Consider the following 20,204-nt stretch of genomic DNA (forward strand, 5'->3'; position numbering starts at 1 on the left):
TACAATAAGCCAGGCTGCCAACCAGGGAGTTTGGGTTTGGATGAGTGAAGAAAAATAGCAATGCTTGAGAAAAGTGCATCTTGAAAGCATTGACCAGCTCAGAAAATTGGACATAGGCTTCTGCGTCAATACTATCTGTGTTGTAGGTAAGCACAACTTCTTATGCAAAGATTGCATGATTATGACTGGTGAAGGTATAAGACAGGTAATACTATGCTTTCCCGTCAATACAGGCTTATACGATTTTAAGCAGTGTTTTTCAGAACAATGTTGATTTAGTCTAACACTCCAGTGATTAACATCTGATTTAGTTCAGAATGTTTATTTTGTAATTTTTTTAAATGACACCTTATTGCCAAAAGGAACTGGATATATAATAGGCCTTGGCAATAAGAACGTTTGCGTTACAGGGAACATTTTTAAGAAGATCATCAAAATATATGATGGTATGTATTATGCAATCTTATAACGGTTGCTGTGTATCTTCTGGCCAAACAAATACCGTATACAAAGTCCCTCCTCCTATTCCATCAGGTTCATTCCATTTGATTTCAATCACTTTTAGACCACAACACTTTTGATCTCCACAAAAGTTGTCAGAAAGTTACTTTTTGGACCTGAATGCCAAAGAAATTAGGAGATTGTCAAACATTTAGAGTGTTGTCAAACAATTTTATAATTTCTTGAAAAAACATTTTTTTTATAAACATTTTGGAATTCTTTAAACCTTTAATGGTAAACTCCTATAAAATGTGTGCATATGTTGTAGCTTAGGACCTATTTTACATAATATGAGGTGCTTGTGTTGTGCCCTCCATCGGTTGAGCCATAGCATACTTGAAAACAGGGTGGTTGGCATTTCAATCATAGAAATATAATTTATAGAATGGACATATCCCGTCAGACCACTGCAATTTAGCTGGTACGTCATTGAAATTGAAATTGAATAGAAATTTTGACTTCCAAATATTACCACAAAGATGGCCACAGGTCAACCCACCGTTGAATGTCAACTGAAATTGGAAGTATATTCTATTATCTATATTTCTATGATTTCATGGCAGATTACAGTAGAATTCCCAATTGATATTCCCATTCAAATCAACATTTTCAAATGTGTGGAACTCCAACCATCTTTGTGCTACCATATTAGAGTAGAAATTTAAAATGTATTGAAATGTTAGTACATTTATCAGCTAAAACATGACTCCCACCCTGTATTCAAGAGCATGCTGTGTCTCAACCGATGGTGGGCACAATACAAACACCTCAGATGATGTAAAATAGGGTCTCGGTGTCACTCTGCTACCGTGGAATTGCACTCACACATACCTGTCTTTCAACATGCTATGTATCAGATGTCAGGACACTCTAGGCCTCAACTCGTGACAATCCAACCTTAAAACTCTTCAACATTAGCAAAGCTTATTATTATAACTAACCGCCAAAGGTTTCCCCATTCATCTGTGACATTACTCTCAGTAGGAAACATGACAATGTAACAGATGTCTCACCGTTCTCATTGTTCAATTGATAGTTGTATCAGCTTCATATCCACCAACGTCTGTAATGATGCATGTTTACGTCATTCAGAATGACTATACAATCTTGATACTCAGAAGCATAATTTGCTCTTTAGCCACCATGCTTTTAGCCATTGGGGCTATAAAAAAATTCTTAGTCTCTGGTGCTATTAGCCTTTCCATTTTCACATAACTATCTGTACTCCGAAAAGCTCTGTATTAAAACTTTTACTTCGACCAGATCCCGGGAGTCAAGTCTACTTTTAACCTTTACAAAGTCAACTTGCTACTGCAAATGACCATCGACAGTGTGTTGTAAAAAAGTGGGATTCATTCAACTCCACAACAGAGGTAAGTGGTTTACTTATGACCAGGATGCAAGTCGTTAATTAGAGGTTCTGACATCCCCCTGGCAACCTCAGTCACGCTGTACTCTTTCTAGAGCTGTACTCTTTCTATAGAGCCAGGTCTCACCCTTTTCACATAACTGCGCTCACCTCAACCAAACTGAGCTGACTTGGAAATGCTCTTTAACATTGGTCTTGTTCGACATTGCAGCCAACAGTGCGGGCGACTGCGCGACGGACTGATCTGCAAAAAACCTTGCATTGTAAATAACTACTCAATATTATTTGTAGGTCAGTCAGTCACAATTTACCCATGATGCATTTAAGCGATAAGGCCCAAGGGGGTGTGGTATGTGGCCAATATACCATGGCTTAGGGCTGTTCTTATGCATTTTTATTTATTTATTTTATTTTATTTTACCTTTATTTAACCAGGTAGGCAAGTTGAGAACAAGTTCTCATTTACAATTGCGACCTGGCCAAGATAAAGCAAAGCAGTTCGACAGATACAACGACACAGAGTTACACATGGAGTAAAACAAACATACAGTCAATAATACAGTATAAACAAGTCTATATACAATGTGAGCAAATGAGGTGAGAAGGGAGGTAAAGGCAAAAAAGGCCATGGTGGCAAAGTAAATACAATATAGCAAGTAAAACACTGGAATGGTAGTTTTGCAATGGAAGAATGTGCGAAGTAGAAATAAAAATAATGGGGTGCAAAGGAGCAAAATAAATAAATAAATAAAAATTAAATACAGTTGGGAAAGAGGTAGTTGTTTGGGCTAAATCATAGGTGGGCTATGTACAGGTGCAGTAATCTGTGAGCTGCTCTGACAGTTGGTGCTTAAAGCTAGTGAGGGAGATAAGTGTTTCCAGTTTCAGAGATTTTTGTAGTTCGTTCCAGTCATTGGCAGCAGAGAACTGGAAGGAGAGGCGGCCAAAGAAAGAATTGGTTTTGGGGGTGACTAGAGAGATATACCTGCTGGAGCGTGTGCTACAGGTGGGAGATGCTATGGTGACCAGCGAGCTGAGATAAGGGGGACTTTACCTAGCAGGGTCTTGTAGATGACATGGAGCCAGTGGGTTTGGCGACGAGTATGAAGCGAGGGCCAGCCAACGAGAGTGTATAGGTCGCAATGGTGGGTAGTATATGGGGCTTTGGTGATAAAACGGATTGCACTGTGATAGACTGCATCCAATTTGTTGAGTAGGGTATTGGAGGCTATTTTGTAAATGACATCGCCAAAGTCGAGGACTGGTAGGATGGTCAGTTTTACAAGGGTATGTTTGGCAGCATGAGTGAAGGATGCTTTGTTGCGAAATAGGAAGCCAATTCTAGATTTAACTTTGGATTGGAGATGTTTGATATGGGTCTGGAAGGAGAGTTTACAGTCTAACCAGACACCTAAGTATTTGTAGTTGTCCACGTATTCTAAGTCAGAGCCGTCCAGAGTAGTGATGTTGGACAGGCTGGTAGGTGCAGGTAGCGATCGGTTGAAGAGCATGCATTTAGTTTTACTTGTATTTAAGAGCAATTGGAGGCCACGGAAGGAGAGTTGTATGGCATTGAAGCTTGCCTGGAGGGTTGTTAACACAGTGTCCAAAGAAGGGCCGGAAGTATACAGAATGGTGTCGTCTGCGTAGAGGTGGATCAGGGATTCACCAGCAGCAAGAGCGACCTCATTGATGTATACAGAGAAGAGAGTCGGTCCAAGAATTGAACCCTGTGGCACCCCCATAGAGACTGCCAGAGGTCCGGACAGCAGACCCTCCGATTTGACACACTGAACTCTATCAGAGAAGTAGTTGGTGAACCAGGCGAGGCAATTATTTGAGAAACCAAGGCTGTCGAGTCTGCCGATGAGGATGTGGTGATTGACAGAGTCGAAAGCCTTGGCCAGATCAATGAATACGGCTGCACAGTAATGTTTCTTATCGATGGCGGTTATTATGCATGACGAAACGCCTGGATACAGGCCTTAGCCATTGGATATTGGCCATATACCACAAATCCCCAAGGTGCCTTATTGCTATTATAAACTGGTTGCCAACGTAATTAGAGCAGTACAAATAAATGTTTTGTCATACCAGTGGTATACGGTCGGATATGCCACGGCTGTCAGCCAATCAGCATTCAGGGATCGAACCACCCGGTTTATAATATGGTTTTGATCCTCTTCAACCCGGCCATTGTCTTTAAAGGGGGGAGGCTATACAGACACGCCTGGTGCGCAAATTGATGATGTTTGTCATGCAGGGAGAGTCAAGTGGAGACTAAGCTGGGACTTGGGAGTGTGCAGAATCATGACATTTTTATCGGAGTAATTGTTGAAAATCACTGCAATAAATGGGCTTTAGCCATCACCCTGGCCGGATATTGGCTACACTATCTAGCTACTTCCCTCACCTTACTGAGACAAGCAGGAGCTAAAGGACACTGTGCCCCATGATGTGTTGCCTGACTGTAGCGCAAACTCTCCCCGTTGAGCAGTGTAGACTATCACAGTGACATCCAGATGGTTACTCCCAGTATTACAAGTTATTTCTCATGTAGGCTGCTGTCCTGCTCTAAATAAAATCAAGTGGGATGGAACAAATTGGAGATGGTGTCTAAATCCAGATGAAGACCAATACTACAAGTTATTTCGCCCATCGAAGTAAACATCACGTTCTTTAACAAGTCGTAATTAGCGCCATGCTGCTGTTGCCAGCTAGCCATCATAAACTAGCTGTGAAGGGGCTCATCAGCACCACTGGATCAGGACAACTGACTGAACTGAGTTTATTTGTCTTCACACTCAACTCTCAGCTGTGCGACATACTTCATCAATTTGGACAACAGGCGTGTCCATATAGCCTCTCCCTCTTTAAAGCTCCCTTTTTGCCATGGCCTTCTGTAGGTTATTTCGTGTGTTGACATTACAGCAGGTGTGGTGGTGAGTGTAGAAGGCTACCATCCCAGCAGCACCATGAGTCTGGATGAGGATGCACGCTGGCTGGAGTGGGTCACCAAGCAGTTTGAGAGCATCGCGGGAGAAGACAAAGAAATTGACCTGGAGGAGTTCAAAACGGCCCTCAAGGTCAAGGAGGTGAGTCAGGGCTCAAGGGTCAACTGATTTGTCACTGTCCCCAAAACACAAATACGTGAAGGTTCACATCCAGAGCCGCCAAAAATGAACAGTCTCAATGTCTGACTTCCACTTACTCTAAGTGATTGTGCTTCACGGATTATGTACGGTATGTGAGTTTTACTTACTTTGTCCATAGAAGTCAGTGCTGTGTGATTCTGTGTGTGTTTCTGCAGTCTTTCTTTGCGGAGCGGTTCTTTGCGCTGTTTGACTCTGACGGTAGCAAAACCATCAGTCTGGATGAGCTGCTGGAGGCTCTGGACCTGCTGATCCATGGCAGCGAGACGGACAAGCTCCGCTTCCTCTTCCAGGTCTATGACGTCGATGGTATGTGTTTAGCCTAGTGCCAGATCTGTTTGTGCAGTCTTGACAATTGCCAGTGACCAGGAGTTGGCATGACGACACACATAGATCTGTGACCAAGCTTGCAAGTGTTACTTGTGAAGACAAAATGTGTGCATTATCCACCATTAAAACACACAGTGAAATAAAACATCTACACTTTTTTGATATATGCATTGTCTCACCTTTAGGACGTGTAGTTTATTGCGTCCAACAATAACAACAATTAGCTGCCTATATTTTCATCACCTTGCAACAGACTATTGACATTTCTCTTGGCCTGCAGGCAGTGGCTCGATTGACCCAGACGAGCTGCGCACAGTGCTCAAGTCGTGCCTGCGCGAGAGCGCCATCTCCCTGCCAGAGGAGAAGCTGGACGACCTGACCCTGGCTCTGTTCGAGTCGGCTGACAAGGACAACAGCGGCTCCATCACCTTCGAGGAGCTCAAGGCCGAGCTGGAGAACTTCCCCGAGGTTATGGAGAACCTCACCATCAGGTCTCAAGGCACAGCTAACATGTTTAAACACGGGGGCCGGTTTCCCAGACACAAATGAAGCCCAGCCCTGGACTAAAAAGTTTAAGAATATGCTTCCTTTTTGTCAGGGAACAGGCCCAGAATGTATCAAACATGCAAAATATAAGGCTCACACGTCCGTACACGCATAATATTTTGCCCTGTGACATTTTATGTAGTCCAGTGTCTGTTCTCCAACTCTGTATCTCAGCGACATAGTCAATATGTCCCCAAAGAATGATCTTTACCGCAGACGAAGTGCCTAGAGCCTAGATCAGCACTCCTATTCTGAAACTCTTTGTAAATATGGGCCCTCCATTTCCTCCACCACCTAGTGCTGCCAACTGGCTGAAGCCTCCCGGCCTGGAGCAGAAGAAGGGGCGGCATACCCCGCGCTACCTGACTCCAGCGTACTGGCACAACAACAGCCGGAAGCTCCTCTTTCTGTGCGCCTACACTTGCCTCAACCTGCTGCTGTTCATCACCGCCATGCTGAAGAACGCAGAGGGGGGATTCTGGTACATGGTGGCCAAGGGCTGCGGCCAGTGCCTCAACTTTAACTGTACCTTTGTCATGGTGAGGGAGTTAGTGGGCAAGTGGGGGAGGGAGGGGGTGAATGTGGTTTGGTGGATAGAGATGAAGAGGTATAAATGTTTGCTTCATACGTCGATCTTTTAAACCAGCACGTTTTCGGCGAAGGCCTTCATGATGGTATTGGTGTTAAGAGGTAGACATCGACATGGAGCTGTGACATTTCCCTTTTAGCAACACTAGACGTTTTGCATTGACTGTGTCTGTGTATCCGTGTATGTGTGTGTGTGTATACGTGTTTACATGTGAATGCGTGTAGGTGCTAATGCTGCGGCGCTGTTTGACCTGGCTGCGGGCCACTTGGGTGGTGAGGGTGCTGCCTCTGGACCAGAACATCCTGCTGCATCAGATGGTGGGCTACGCCATTGTCACATTCTCCACCGTGCACACCACTGCCCACTTCATGAACTTTGGTACGAAGGAACACACACGCTCTAAACCAGAAACACTCACATGTTATACACCTTCCCTCTCCCAGATGCAGTGAACCAGTCCCAAAAAATATTTTTAAGCCTTGAGACAATTGTTTCATGAGCTTAAATAAAAGGCACCCAGAAATGTTCCATGTGCACAAAAAGGTTAATTCTCTCAAATTTTGTGCACAAATTTGTTAACATCCCTGTTATTGAGCATTTCTCCTTTGCCAAGATAATCCATCTACCTGACAGGTGTGGCATATCAAGAAGCTGATTAAACAGCATGCTCATTACACAGGTGCACCTTGTGCTGGGGACAATAAAACGTCACTCTAAAATGTGCAGTTTTGTCACACAACACAATGCCACAGATATCTCAAGTTTTGAGAGAGTGTGCAAGACCAACCACACGGACAGCTGATGAAACTATGGCTTTGCAAATCTGCAGAATTTCTGCACAAACTGTCAAAAACCGTCTGTGCTCGTCGTCCTCAACAAGGTCTGTTGTGGTGCCATTCATCCGCCACTATCACCTCATGTTTCAGCATGATAATGCACAGCCCCATGTAGCAATAATCTATACACAATTCCTGGAACCTGAAAATGTTCTAGATCTGCCACTTACCAAGCGTGTCACCATTTGAGCATGTTTGGGATGCTCCGGATCGACGTGTACGACAGCATCTTCCAGTTTCCGCAAATATCCATAAACTTCGCACAGTCATTGAAGAGGAGTGGAATAACATTCAACAGCCCACAATCAACAGCATGATCAACTCTATGTGAAGGAGATTTGTCACGCTGCATGAGGCAAATGGTGGTCACACCAGATACTGACTGGTTTTTATTATCCACGCCCCCACTGTTTTTTAAGGTATCTGTGACCAACAGATGCATATCTGCATTCCCAGTCGTGTAATCCATAAATTAGGGCCTATGTATTTATTTCAATTGACTGACTTCCTTATATGAACGGTAACTCAGTAAAACCTTTGAAATTGCTTCATGTTGCATTTTTTGGGGGGTTCAGTTTAGTATATACAGTACCAGTCAAAAGTTTGCACACACCTACTCATTCAAGGGTTTTTCTTTATTTTTGACTATTTTCTACATTGTAGAATAATAGTGAAGACATCACAACTATGAAATAACACATACGGAATCATGTAGTAGCCAAAAGAAAGTGTTAAACAAATCAAAATATATTTTATATTTGACATTCTTCAAAGTAGCCACTCTTTGCCTTGATGACAGGTTTGCACACTCTTGGCATTCTCTTATCCAGCTTCATGAGGAAGTCACCTGGAAGGCATTTAAATTAACAGGTGTGCATTAAAAGTTCATTTGTGGAATTTCTTTCCTTCTTAATGTGTTTGAGCCAATCGGTTGTGCTGTAACAAGGTAGGGGGGGGTATACAGAAGATAGCCCTATTTGGTAAAAGACCAAGTCCATATTATGGCAAGAACATCTCAAATAAGCAAAGAGAAACGACAGTCCATCATTACTTTAAGACATGAAGGTCAGTCAATCCAGAAAATGTCAATAACTTTGAAAGTTATTCAAGGGCAGTAGCAAAAACCATCAAGTGCTATGATGAAACTGGCTCTCATGAGGACCACCACAGGAATGGAAGACCCAGAGTTACGTCTGCTGCAGATGATAAGTTCATTAGAGTTAACTCGGATTGCAGCCCAAATAAATGCTTCACAGTGTTCAAGTAACAGACACATCTCAACATCAACTGTTCAGAGGAGACTGTGTGAATCAGGCCTTCATGATTGAATTGCTGCAAAGAAACCACTACTAAAGGACACCAATAATAAGAAGAGACTTGCTTGGACCAAGAATCACAAACAATGGACATAAGACCGCTGGAAATCTGTCCTTTGGTCTGACGATTTTTAGTTCTAACCGCCGTGTCTTTTGAGACACAGAGTAGGTGAATGGATGATCTACGCATGTGTGGTTCCCACCGTGAAGCATGGAGGAGGTGTGATGGTGTGGGGGTGCTTTGCTGGTGACACTGTCAGTGATTAGAATTCAAGGCACACTGAACCAGCATGGCTACGACAGCATTCTGCAGCGAAAAGCCATCCCATCTGGTTTGCGCTTAGTGGAACTATCATTTGTTTTTCAACAGAACAAAGACCCAACACACACCTCTAGGGCTATTTGACCAAGGAGAGTGATGGAGTGCTGCATCAGGTGACCTGGCCTCCACAATCAACCGACCTCAACCCAATTGAGATGGTTTGGGATGAGTTGGACTGCAGAGTGAAGGAAAAGCAGTCAACAAGTGCTCAGTATATATGGGGGACTCCTTCGAAACTGTTGGAAAAGCATTCCAGGTGAATCTGGTTGAGAGAATGCAAACCTGTCATCAAGGCAAAGGGTGGCTACTTTGAAGAATCTAAAATCTATTTTGATTTGTTTAACACTTTTTTGTTTACTGCATGATTCCATATGTGTTATTTAATAGTTTTGATGTCTTCACTATCATTCTATAATGTAGAAAATAGTAAAGATAAAGAATGAGTAGGTGCGTCCAAACTTTTGACTGGTACTATATTTTGGCTATAATTAGAATGCCAAATGTGTTTAATAAGACTGAGTACACATCAATGTTTCCCATATCAATACTTATTACCTCACCTAAACACACATTTAGATGGGTTGGCTGACAAAGTCACAAAAACGAATCATTCTTTGTTATGATTTTCCCATGTGGGAAATCGTAGGTGGCTCGTTTCCGCTAGTTGTATCTTGTTCTTGATACCATGTCTTGTTTTGAGGTGTTTTGACTTATTTCATGTCAACACTAAAAAATATGGCTCAAATTCGTTAGCTAGGTAACCAACAACAGTAATTATGTCTTTGTGCATTGTGCAAATGTATTTATGTTTTCAATAAACATTTGGAGACAAAATATAGTTTACATGTTGTCAACAATCTAAGCCAACCCCGTCTGTTTTGCCCCATAGTTGCGCACGTGATGGTTTTGTTGCTAAACAACCAACCCATTTATTGGTTTCAATTTAATGTTTTGGTATTTGCATCCCTGAATGATATCTTTAGACTGGAGGGTACAACAGATGAGGCTGGTGGGAGGACCGATAGTGGAACGTGCTCATTTTAATGCCGGAATGGAATTAATGGAATGGTAATTTGTTTGATGTGTTTGATACTGTTCCATTTATTCCATTCCAGCCATTACAATGAGCCCGTCCTCCTATAGCTCCTCCCCCCAGCCTCCTCTGTGGTACACATAACAGCATGTTTATGTTTAGACTGATCTTGCCCTTGGTCTAAGGTGGTGCTGTATTGTGGCTTTCAACTGATCGATCACATTTATTTATAAACCTCTTTTTACATCAGCAGTTTCCACAAAGTGTTTTTACAGTAACATGGTCTGATCCTTTGTTTCCTCCTTCAGTACACCTATCTCAGAACAGCAGCTACAGCCTGTGGGAGCACCTTTTCACTACTCGACCAGGGATTGGCTGGGTGCAGGGCTCTGCATCCCTTACCGGCATGGTGCTACAGATCATGATCTGTCTAATGGTGGTCTGTTCCAGCACCTTTGTCCGCCGCAGCGGACATTTTGAGGTACAGTGGACAATCTAGCTAGTAACTTAGCAGGCGCTCATATACAAACTTTGAAGTTGTATTAGTCTTATGTACGGGATACGCATGGTATACACCAGGGTTCCCCAACTGGCAAACCATTTTATTTGGACATAAAAGATTAAAAACACCAGCAAATCAGCTCCAATTTATGAACGTTTTGTGAATCTGTTCCCAAGTATTCCCACGCATATGAGAGACACGTGATCGTCTGCATACAGAGCATTCGGAAAGTATTCAAATATTAACTTTGACATTTTATTACTTTACAGCCTTATTCTAAAATGAATGAATCTACACACAATACCCCAATAATGACAAAGCAAAAACAGGTTTTTAGACATCAAAACCCCGGAAATATCACATTTAAATAAGTATTCAGACCCTTTACTCAGTACTTTGTTGAAGCACCTTTGACAGTGATTACAGCCTCAAGTCTTCTTGGGTATGATGCTACAAGCTTGGCACACCTGTGTTTGGGGAGTTTCTCCCATTCTTCTCTGCATATCCTCTCAAGTTCTGTGGGGTTGGATGGGGAGCATAGCTGCACAGCTATTTTCAGGTCTCTCCATAGATGTCCGATCGTGTTCAAGTCCGGAATCTGGCTGGGCTACTCAAGGACATTCAGAGACTTGTCCCAAAGCCACTCCTGCGTGGTCTTGGCTGTGTGCTTAGGGTTATTGTCCTGTTGGAAGGTGAACCTTCACCCCAGCCTGAGGTTCCGAGTGCTCTGGAGCAGGTTTTCTTCAAGGATCTCTCTGTACTTTGCTCCGTTCATCTTTCCCTCAATCCTAACTAGTCTCCCAGTGGATAAAAAACATCCCCACCGCATGATGCCGCCACCACCATGCTTCACCATAGGGACGGTGCCAGGTTTCTTCCAGACGTGACGCTTGGCATTAAGGCCAAATAGTTCAATCTTTGTTTCATCAGACCAGAGACTCTTGTTTCTCATGGTCTGAGAGTCTTTAGGTGCCTTTTGGCAAACTCCAAGCGGGCTATCATGTGCCTTTTACTGAGGAGTGGCTTTCGTCTGGCCACTCTACTATAAAGGCCTGATTGGTGGAGTGCTGCAGAGAGGGTTGTCCTTCTGGAACATTCTCCCATCTCCTTAGAGAAGCTCTGGAGCTCTGTCAGAGTGACCATAGGGTTCTTGGTCCAGTTTGGCCAGGCGTCCAGCTCTAGGAAGAGCTGGGTGGTTCCAAACTTCTTCCATTTCAGAATGATGGAGGCCACTGAGTTCATGGTGACCTTCAATGCTGCAGACATTTTTTGGTACCCTTTCCCAGATCTGTGCCTCGACACAATCCTGTCTCGGAGCTCAACGGACAATTTCATGGCTTGGTTTTTGCTCATGCACTGTCAACTGTGGGACCTTATATAGAGAGGTGTGTGCCTTTCCAAATTGTGTCAAATCAAATTAATTTACCACAGGTGGACTCAAGTTGTAGAAACATCTCAAGGATGATCAATGGAAACAGGATGCACCTGAGCTAAATTTCGAGTTTCATAGCAAAGGGCCTGAATACTTAATGTAAATAAGGTATTTCTGTTTTTATTTGTAATACATTTGCAAAAATGTCTAAAAAACGTTTTTATTTTTTTATTGTTATTTTATGTTATTTGTCAGTTCTCTTGATCTAATATTAGGTTTTTGTTGAAGATCTGATAGCATTCACTATCACAAATATGTACAAATAGAGAAAATCAGAAAGGGGTGAAATACTTTTTCATGGCACTGTACATTCACGTACATGAGCTCCCTCCATCGCTACACCCAAATACTCAATTTTTTGTATATTTCTGTGTGTTGTTTCCCCAGGTGTTCTACTGGTCCCACCTGTCCTATGTGTGGGTGTGGGCTTTGCTGGTGGTGCACTGTGCCAACTTCTGGAAGTGGTTTGTGGTGCCTGGTGTGATCTTCCTGCTGGAGAAACTAGTGGGCGTTGCTGTTTCTCACATGGGAGGCCTCTACATCGTGGAGGTCAACCTGCTGCCATCTAAGGTGCCCATCTGGATGTTATACCAATAGCGATCACTTTTCTTAAAGAGGACATCTATTCACTTTTGTGTTTTTCAACATCTAACTATTGTGTATTGACACCTGCTCAACACGTAGTGAAGTTTGACTACACCTCTGCTGTTGAAATATTAGATCATAATATGATACATCTTATTCCAACCTACCAACCCTACTATAAGGCGAGAAAAGTCAACTAGCATTGTGCAGTGTGCACAGAGTGTAGATGGCTCTGTTAGCCTAGTAGTTCATGTCTTCATTTTTGTTCAGAGACCATTTTTTGTTTCCCCCCCCTTGAGAGTGTTGAAAAATGTCTGTTACTTGCAGGTGACCCATCTGGTAATCAAGCGGCCCCAGTTTTTCCACTTCAAACCAGGGGACTATGTTTACATCAACATTCCAGACATCGCAAAGTATGAGTGGCATCCTTTCACCATCAGCAGTGCCCCAGAGCAGCCAGGTTTTTATTTTCATTTCACCTTTTAGCAGGGAGTCCCATTTGAAACCAATACAAATATACGAGATCACAAAACATACTTAATAAGAGAAACAATCACATTCCTCGAAAAAAGAGGTCCCTAATCAACCATTTGAATTGCCCGAGAGGCACCCAGTACATATAGTTGCAGGGAACTCTGTAGATTGTTCCACACAGTACATGGGGTGCAAAGAAACCAAAAGCAGATTTACCTATCTGGGCTCCCGGGTGGCTCAGCGGTCTAAGGCGCTGCATGTCAGTGCTTGAGGTGTCACGACAGTCCCTGATTCGAATCCAGGCTGTATCTCATCCGTCCGTTATTGGGAGTCCCATAGGGCGGCACACAATTGGCCCTGCGTTGTCCAGGTTTGGCCGGGGTAGGCCGTCATTGTAGAGAAGAATTTGTGTTTAACTGAATTGCCTAGTTACATAAAGGGCACACAACTGTGAAGACCGAAGGGATCCCCAGAGTTAGCCACCCCTGAAACCGAGTATGTTAACTCATACAGTCTAAATGATGTTAAGTATGGCGGAAGTTTACGTAAGAGAGCTTTGTAAATAAAAAGAGAGCATTGAATCGATCTACGTATTCAAAGAGGGTCAGCCTACTTTCTGGTAAAGAATGCAGTGATGTGTACTGAACCTGTCGCCCGTAATAAAGCACAGTGCGCTATGATAAACTGCGTCCAATAGCTTCAGTATAGTGGCAGATGCATTCATATAGACATTGGTACACTCAGTTTGTCTAAAATCTGTGTTACATCTAGTTCCCCACTCTCTCTAAACTAGAATGTAATACAAAATGTAACTTTATTGTTCATTAGTTAGAACGGGAGTTTATCTTCTGCCGTTCCTAACGCCCACAAGTCAGCCTCAGAGGATGGAGAGCAATTGTACAGGGGATCAGACACCAGCAGCTTTCCATCTGCCAGTTCTTTTCCATTCCCATTTTTCTGTGTCCCAGCCCGGGGCTTGAACAAGCAAACTTCCAGCTGCTGGTCTGCCTCTCTAACCTCTAGGCAACTTCTGCCTCCAAATTAAACTAAACTTACAAACGTACACACATGGTCCAGTTGCAGCTTTGACATCCATGAGCATTTCCATACAACTCAATGGAGTGTGTCTGCGCTTGCACATCCCTTTCTGAAAAGATACTCTGTGGTTGCATATCCGCTCCATGGGCCAGTGGACCAATCGTCTGTATGAGTACTTCAGGCAGCCAGACAGCCAGGTGGTCAGCACCAAGAGACTGAGCGCCAGCCTGAAGGACAGACGGCACCAGAGGAGGGCCCAGGTTCTCTACCTTCTTTTTCGCCCACTTACTTATGATTCTCTCTGTTAGCAATACAATACAATTCTACATACACAAAGTCAAAACCATACAATTAAGTAGGACCCTGGAATATGGGAGTGGGCTAAATCATTAGATTTTCTTGCAGGAGGAGCTGTTTAAATGTGCGAACTGCAATGGGACGGTGGCCTCCAACGAGGACGATGCCATCGAGCTAACCCTGTATCGACAAAACGGGTGTAGACCAGGGCCAGGACCATGCCCAGGACCAGGGCCACAGGGGCCCAACCCAGACCAGCAGAACCAAGCAGAGAGAGGAGAAGGCCCCCCGCTCAGAGAGGTATGATCTGGGCCCCTTATAAGATATGCAACATAGAATAAACATATTTATCATACAAAAGAGCCTAAACTCTGAGTGATGTTTCAAATGTTTACTCAGCGAAGATGTACAGCTGAATGCATATATTCAATACAGTGCAGTGTCAACTTATACCCTTAGCTCTTACCCTCTCACTTTCCACAAAGATGTACTTCAGTACTTTTCCATCACCCAGGATTTCTCCGTGCTCCTATGTCCATATCACAGGACATTATCAAATCAGGAGAAGCCTTGAGTTAATGGGAACAACACATTCCTACAGTCCACTGCAATCCACCAAATAATTATACTTCTCATACACAAAGAGCTTGAGCCTAACACTACTTTCAGTCTCTGAGGATCTATTCATACGAAGAGGATATAATGATATAAAAGAGTAAAGGTATAAAACAGTCATTTGGAATCTGTCACCCATATTCATAAAGCATTGCAGGGCAGGAGTTCTGATCTAGGATCAGTTTTGCCTTTTTAGATCATAATGAATTAGATTATATGGAAAGGAGGGGACCTGAACCTAGATCAGCACTCCTACTCTGAGAGGCTTTAAGAATACGAGCCCAGGTCCCCCATGTCCACATCATTTTATTTATTTTGATCTAAAAGGCTAAACTGTTACAATATCAGCACTTTTACACTAAGACGCTTTAGGAATGTGGGCCCTGGTCTGACAGTACAGGAGTTTGGGTCACTGGGTCACTGTTGTAATGCATTATGATAACATCTTATTACTTATTTTAAAACTGACGATTCATCCGTTTTTCCTCCTGACCAACATAGACCACAGCCAAGCTTAGTGAAAACCACAGGTTCTGCAACGTCAAAGTGAGTTTGACTTCAACCTGCTCCTGTAACATTTAATTGTTGATAATGTACACAGGCATACATAACATATTACTAACCCTATTTTAAGACATTATAAAAGGCTTATAACAAGTTATGAAGCATTATACCATCAAGGTGATATGTCATTCTCTTATTAGCTATCTAGACGTTCACATTAGGTTTGAATGTACTCTGTGTCTGTATCTCTGTCTGTCAGTGCTTCGTGGATGGGCCCTATGGGACTCCGACGAGACAGATCTTTGCCTCTGAACACGCGGTGTTAATCGGTGCCGGTATCGGGATCACGCCTTTCGCCTCCATCTTACAGAGCATCATGTACCAGTAAGTACATGCTAGGTTGCCCTGGAATGGAAACACCGAGAATTTAGAAGCACTTACAGTATACATCAAATGAAATACCCAAGTAACCCGAGCTATACTGCAAGCTATAATCCTACAATGATGATTATGGCGCCAATGTCTACGTTTGTTAAAGCTTAGCCCAATACTATGGTTATTAATAACTAAAAATGTTCCTGCATATTCTGCTGTAAGTCAATTTTCCTAACAACTTTGGTTGGTGTGGGCAATAAAGTTTTGAGTTTTGCATTTTAACTTCTGATTTCTATTCCAGCTATCGCATGAGGAAACAGAACTGTCCCAACTGCAGCTACTCGTGGTGTGAGAACATCAAGGACAGTGAGATGAAACTGAGGAAGGTAAGACCCACTGCAGATGACAGATGCCCATTGGGCCTGAAAGCTTGAAGTTATTAGCCTGGTCCCGGATCTGTTAGTGCAGTCTTGCATACTCCTGTGGCCAAATCAGCAAGACATCATGAACAGATCTGGGACCAGGCTAAAAAAATATTAGTTATAATTAACATTTGTTAAACACTCGGTTTGTGGTTCTCCTACAGGTTGACTTTATCTGGATCAACAGAGACCAGAAATCATTTGAGTGGTTTGTGAGTCTCCTGACCAAACTGGAGATGGATCAGGCTGACGAAGAGCCAGAGGGTAAGTGAGAGGAGGAATGAAAGATACAGAGATGGAGGGAGGACAAAGAAAGGAAGAGCAAGATCTTCTGGAAGAGAAACACCACTGTGTGTTTGGCGTCAAATCTAACGTTTGTTCCACTCCTGTGTTTCTCTGTGTAAGGCACATGTGTAAATGCCTTTTGTTTAATTTATCTATCTTATTACTGTTTTCACTGTAAAGTGGTTGCAATTTTAAATACACTTTAAATAAAGTTTAATTCGATTTTTGAACCCTCAGGCCGCTTCTTGGAGATGCACATGTACATGACCTCTGCCCTCAGCAAGAATGACATGAAGGCCATCGGCCTGCAGATGGCACTAGACCTCCTGGCCAAGAAGGAAAAGAGGGATTCCATCACTGGCCTTCGCACCCGCACACAGCCAGGGAGGCCAGAGTGGGGGAAGGTATGATGTCAAACTGTATCTCTGTATATATCTGTACCTGTCCATTATAAAGCTCATAGAGCATTTTTCAGCTAATCTTGAAGAGATGCACCATTTCTAAATCGGTATGGGGTGCCTCTGCTTTATTTCATTGTTGGCTATGAGGGCCCTGAGTTTTTCCCTGGTCAGGTTAGGTGGTCAGGAAAAACCTGCAATGAGTCGTGATTCAGTGACATGCAAGCTTGTGGGTCCTGTCCAACCCCCGTACATTGAAAATGTCCTCTTTCACGTGTATCAACCGTAGGTGTTCCAGAAAGTGGCAGAGGAGAAGAAAGGGAAGGTTCATGTGTTCTACTGTGGAGCCCCTGCACTGGCTAAACTCATCAAGGCCCAGTGTGAGCACTTTGGATTCAACTTCTACAAGGAGAACTTTTGAGGACTGTCCAACATTTTCCTGACTGACATCAGCACCCTCAACTAAATCCACACACCTATGTGCTGATCTATGTCAACAGTTTCTGTACCATACAGGCTGGTTGTCCACAAGCACTATCTCGTGCTGAATCCGCACTATGCCGTTACCAACCCAAGTATGTGAAACCGACAATCAGTATGCTGCTAACATCTTTGCTTCTTCCGCTGTCCCTGTCCCCTTACTGGGCTCAAACCAGTGGTCCTCTGAATTCAAACACACCGCCCTCCTTGAAAACATACCAACTAGTTGTGCTATAAAAAAGGATCCGATTCGATAGGACCATTGGCGTGCCTGCCCTTAATGCTTGCCTTGGTCAAGAAGTATATTGTGGGCCTTTATACTGTATATTCTATCACATTTAGTATTCAAATGGATCTACCTTGCTTTAAACCAAAACATATTCCAAAGCACAAATACAAAATGGCAGACATTGTGACAGAGAATGGAATTATGTTCACACCATACACTTACATAGTTAATGTACCCCTTAACTACATGTTGTTGACAATGGATCTGTTGTTTTTTGATTTAACTAGACAAGTCAGTTAAGAACAAATTCTTATTTACAATGACAGCCTACCCCAGACAACGCTGGGGCAATTGCGTGCCGCCCAAACCATGGCCAGTTGTGATACAGCCTGGAATTGAACCAGGGTCTGTAGTGAATCCTCTAGCACTGAGATGCAGTGCCTTAGACCACTACTACGCCACTCGGGAGCAGTGCTTGTATTGGATGTAATTGTAGTAGATATATTTGAAGTTTCTGCTTAAATCTTCATGGAAGGTTGTTAAGATAGAAAATACAGCATAATATGCACCTTGGTGGAAGGGTGAAATGGGTTAGCCTAAGAAATGTAGTGATTGTTCTGCATCCTGGGTAAGACCAGAAGATGTCCATATATTATAGGGAATATAGAACATATCAAACTAACGTTACAATTTTATAAAACGTGTAGCTATTCTATGTCATGTAACCAAAGTGCCTTCAGAAAGTATTCACCTTTGACCTTTTCCACGTTTTCTTTTATTACAGCCTGAATTTAAAATAGACACCATTTAGATTTTGTTTTTGTCACTGCCCTACACAAATGTATCAAAAATGAAAAGCAGAAATATCTTCAACCCCGTTGTCACGGCGAGCCTAAATACATTCAGGAGTAAAAATGTGCTTAACAAGTCACATAATAAGTTGCATGGACTCACTGTGTGCAATAATAGTGTTTCACATGATTTTTGAATGACTAACTCATCTCTCTACCCCACACATACAATTATCTGTAAGGTCCCTCAGTCGAGCAGTGAATTTCAAACATAGATTCAACCACAAAGACAAGGGAGGTTTTCCAATGCCTCACAAGGAAGGGCACCTATTGGTAGATGGGTAAAAAAAATAAAAACAGACATTGAGTATCTCTTTGAGCATGGTGAAGTTATTAATTACACTTTGGATGGTGTATCAATACACCCAGTCACTACAAAGATACAAGTGTCCCTCCTAACTCAAGGACTTCACTATGAGTCTAATGGTGACTTTAAAACAGTTATAGTTTAATGGCTGTGATAGAACAAAACTGAAGAGGATGGATCAAAAACATTGTAGTTACTCCATAATACTAACCTAATTGACAGAGTAAAAAGAAGGAAGCCTGTACAACAAGGCACTAAAGTAATACTGTAAACAATGTGGCAAAGGAATGAACTTTTATCCTGAATACAAAGTCTTATGTTTGGGGCAAATCCAATACAACAGATTACTGTGTATCACTCTCCATATTTTCAAGCATAGTGGTGGCTGCATCATGTTATGGGCATGCTTGCAATCGTTAAGGACTGGGGACTTTTTCAGGATAAAGAAATAGAGGAAAGCCTGGTTCATTCTGCTTTCCAAAAGATACTGGGAGACAAATTCACCTTTCAGCAGGACAATAACTTAAAACACAAGGTCAAATATACACTGGAGTTGCTTACCATGACAACATTGAATGTTCCTTGATTGGCCTAGTTACGGTGCAACCAACTTGACAGAGCTTGAATCATTTCAAAAAGAATACTGTGCAAATATTGTACAATCCAGGTGTGCAATGCTCTTGGAGGCTTACCCATAAAAACTCACTGCTGTCATCTCTGCCAAAGGTGATTCTAACATCAGGGTCAGCGTGTTGAATAATTATCTAGTAAAAATATTAGTGATTGTTTTTCCTTTTTTATTATTATTTATTTTTTTACAAATGTTAATATTTTTTCTTCCACTTTGTCATTGGAGTATTTTGAATAAATTGTTGACCAAAAATAATAATTATATCAATTTTAAACACACTTTGTAACACAACCAAATGTGGACGTACAGGGGTGTGAATACTTTCTGAAGGCACTGTATGTAATTTACATCATGTAAATAGTGTAGATTTACATTTCTGTTCAATAGTGTATTATTGATAGCTAAATTATAAATATTAATTTTAGATTTACATTTCTGTTATATTATTGGTAGTTACATTGTATTTGTTTATTTAGGTTTCACTGCAATTCAGCTTTTAGCTGCCAATGTTGTACAACATGAATAAACTAAACTATGATTATTATAAATGCATAGCATAGCAGTTTATATGATATTATGAACAGAGTGACTAAATGTTGGAGAAACATTTATAGTATGTGAATATGGATCTATATAAGAACATTGTATTTTGTAAGTGGTAATGGTTTTATTTGTTGTAACCGACAGTCTATAAAACTATCCAGAATGCCAATCCAAAACAAGTCTGTCTGTATAGACCTGTCTAAAGCATAGTTTGGTGAACAATGTGATTTCCCCTGTTGCCT

The 20,204-nt window shown here is 42.2% G+C and overlaps 1 protein-coding gene across 2 annotated transcripts; it reads left to right on the plus strand.

Annotated features, from left to right (window-relative positions):
* The first annotated feature begins 10 nt into the window (after positions 1–10).
* nox5 (NADPH oxidase, EF-hand calcium binding domain 5) lies at positions 11–18,591 on the plus strand. Of its 2 annotated transcripts, XM_024380296.2 has the most exons (17): positions 11–146; positions 4,802–4,965; positions 5,181–5,331; positions 5,633–5,843; positions 6,197–6,437; positions 6,712–6,865; positions 10,303–10,475; positions 12,316–12,498; positions 12,841–12,973; positions 14,143–14,285; positions 14,431–14,622; positions 15,439–15,483; positions 15,701–15,825; positions 16,118–16,202; positions 16,403–16,502; positions 16,761–16,927; positions 17,211–18,591. In XM_024380296.2, exons 2-17 carry the CDS (start codon positions 4,846–4,848, stop codon positions 17,340–17,342), a joined length of 2,355 nt encoding a protein of 784 aa, XP_024236064.1. In that variant the 5' UTR covers positions 11–146; positions 4,802–4,845; the 3' UTR covers positions 17,343–18,591. The 2 variants fall into 2 exon arrangements, with proteins under 2 accessions (XP_024236064.1, XP_024236065.1); XM_024380297.1 differs by lacking the exon at positions 11–146 and having other exon boundaries at positions 4,163–4,965.
* The last annotated feature ends 1,613 nt before the right edge of the window (positions 18,592–20,204 follow it).

This window comes from Oncorhynchus tshawytscha, linkage group LG19 (genome assembly GCF_018296145.1).
Source record: "Oncorhynchus tshawytscha isolate Ot180627B linkage group LG19, Otsh_v2.0, whole genome shotgun sequence".
Lineage (NCBI taxonomy): Eukaryota > Metazoa > Chordata > Actinopteri > Salmoniformes > Salmonidae > Oncorhynchus > Oncorhynchus tshawytscha.

What these genes read in the sequence shown, in the direction of transcription:
- nox5 (XM_024380296.2), top strand. Translation starts at nt 4,846, where the DNA reads ATGAGTCTGGATGAGGATGCACGCTGGCTGGAGTGGGTCACCAAGCAG. An exon ending in TTACAGAGCATCATGTACCA is followed by an intron (nt 15,826 to 16,117) that starts GTAAGTACATGC and finishes TTTCTATTCCAG; the next exon opens with CTATCGCATGAGGAAACAGA. An exon ending in GGAGGCCAGAGTGGGGGAAG is followed by an intron (nt 16,928 to 17,210) that starts GTATGATGTCAA and finishes TATCAACCGTAG; the next exon opens with GTGTTCCAGAAAGTGGCAGA.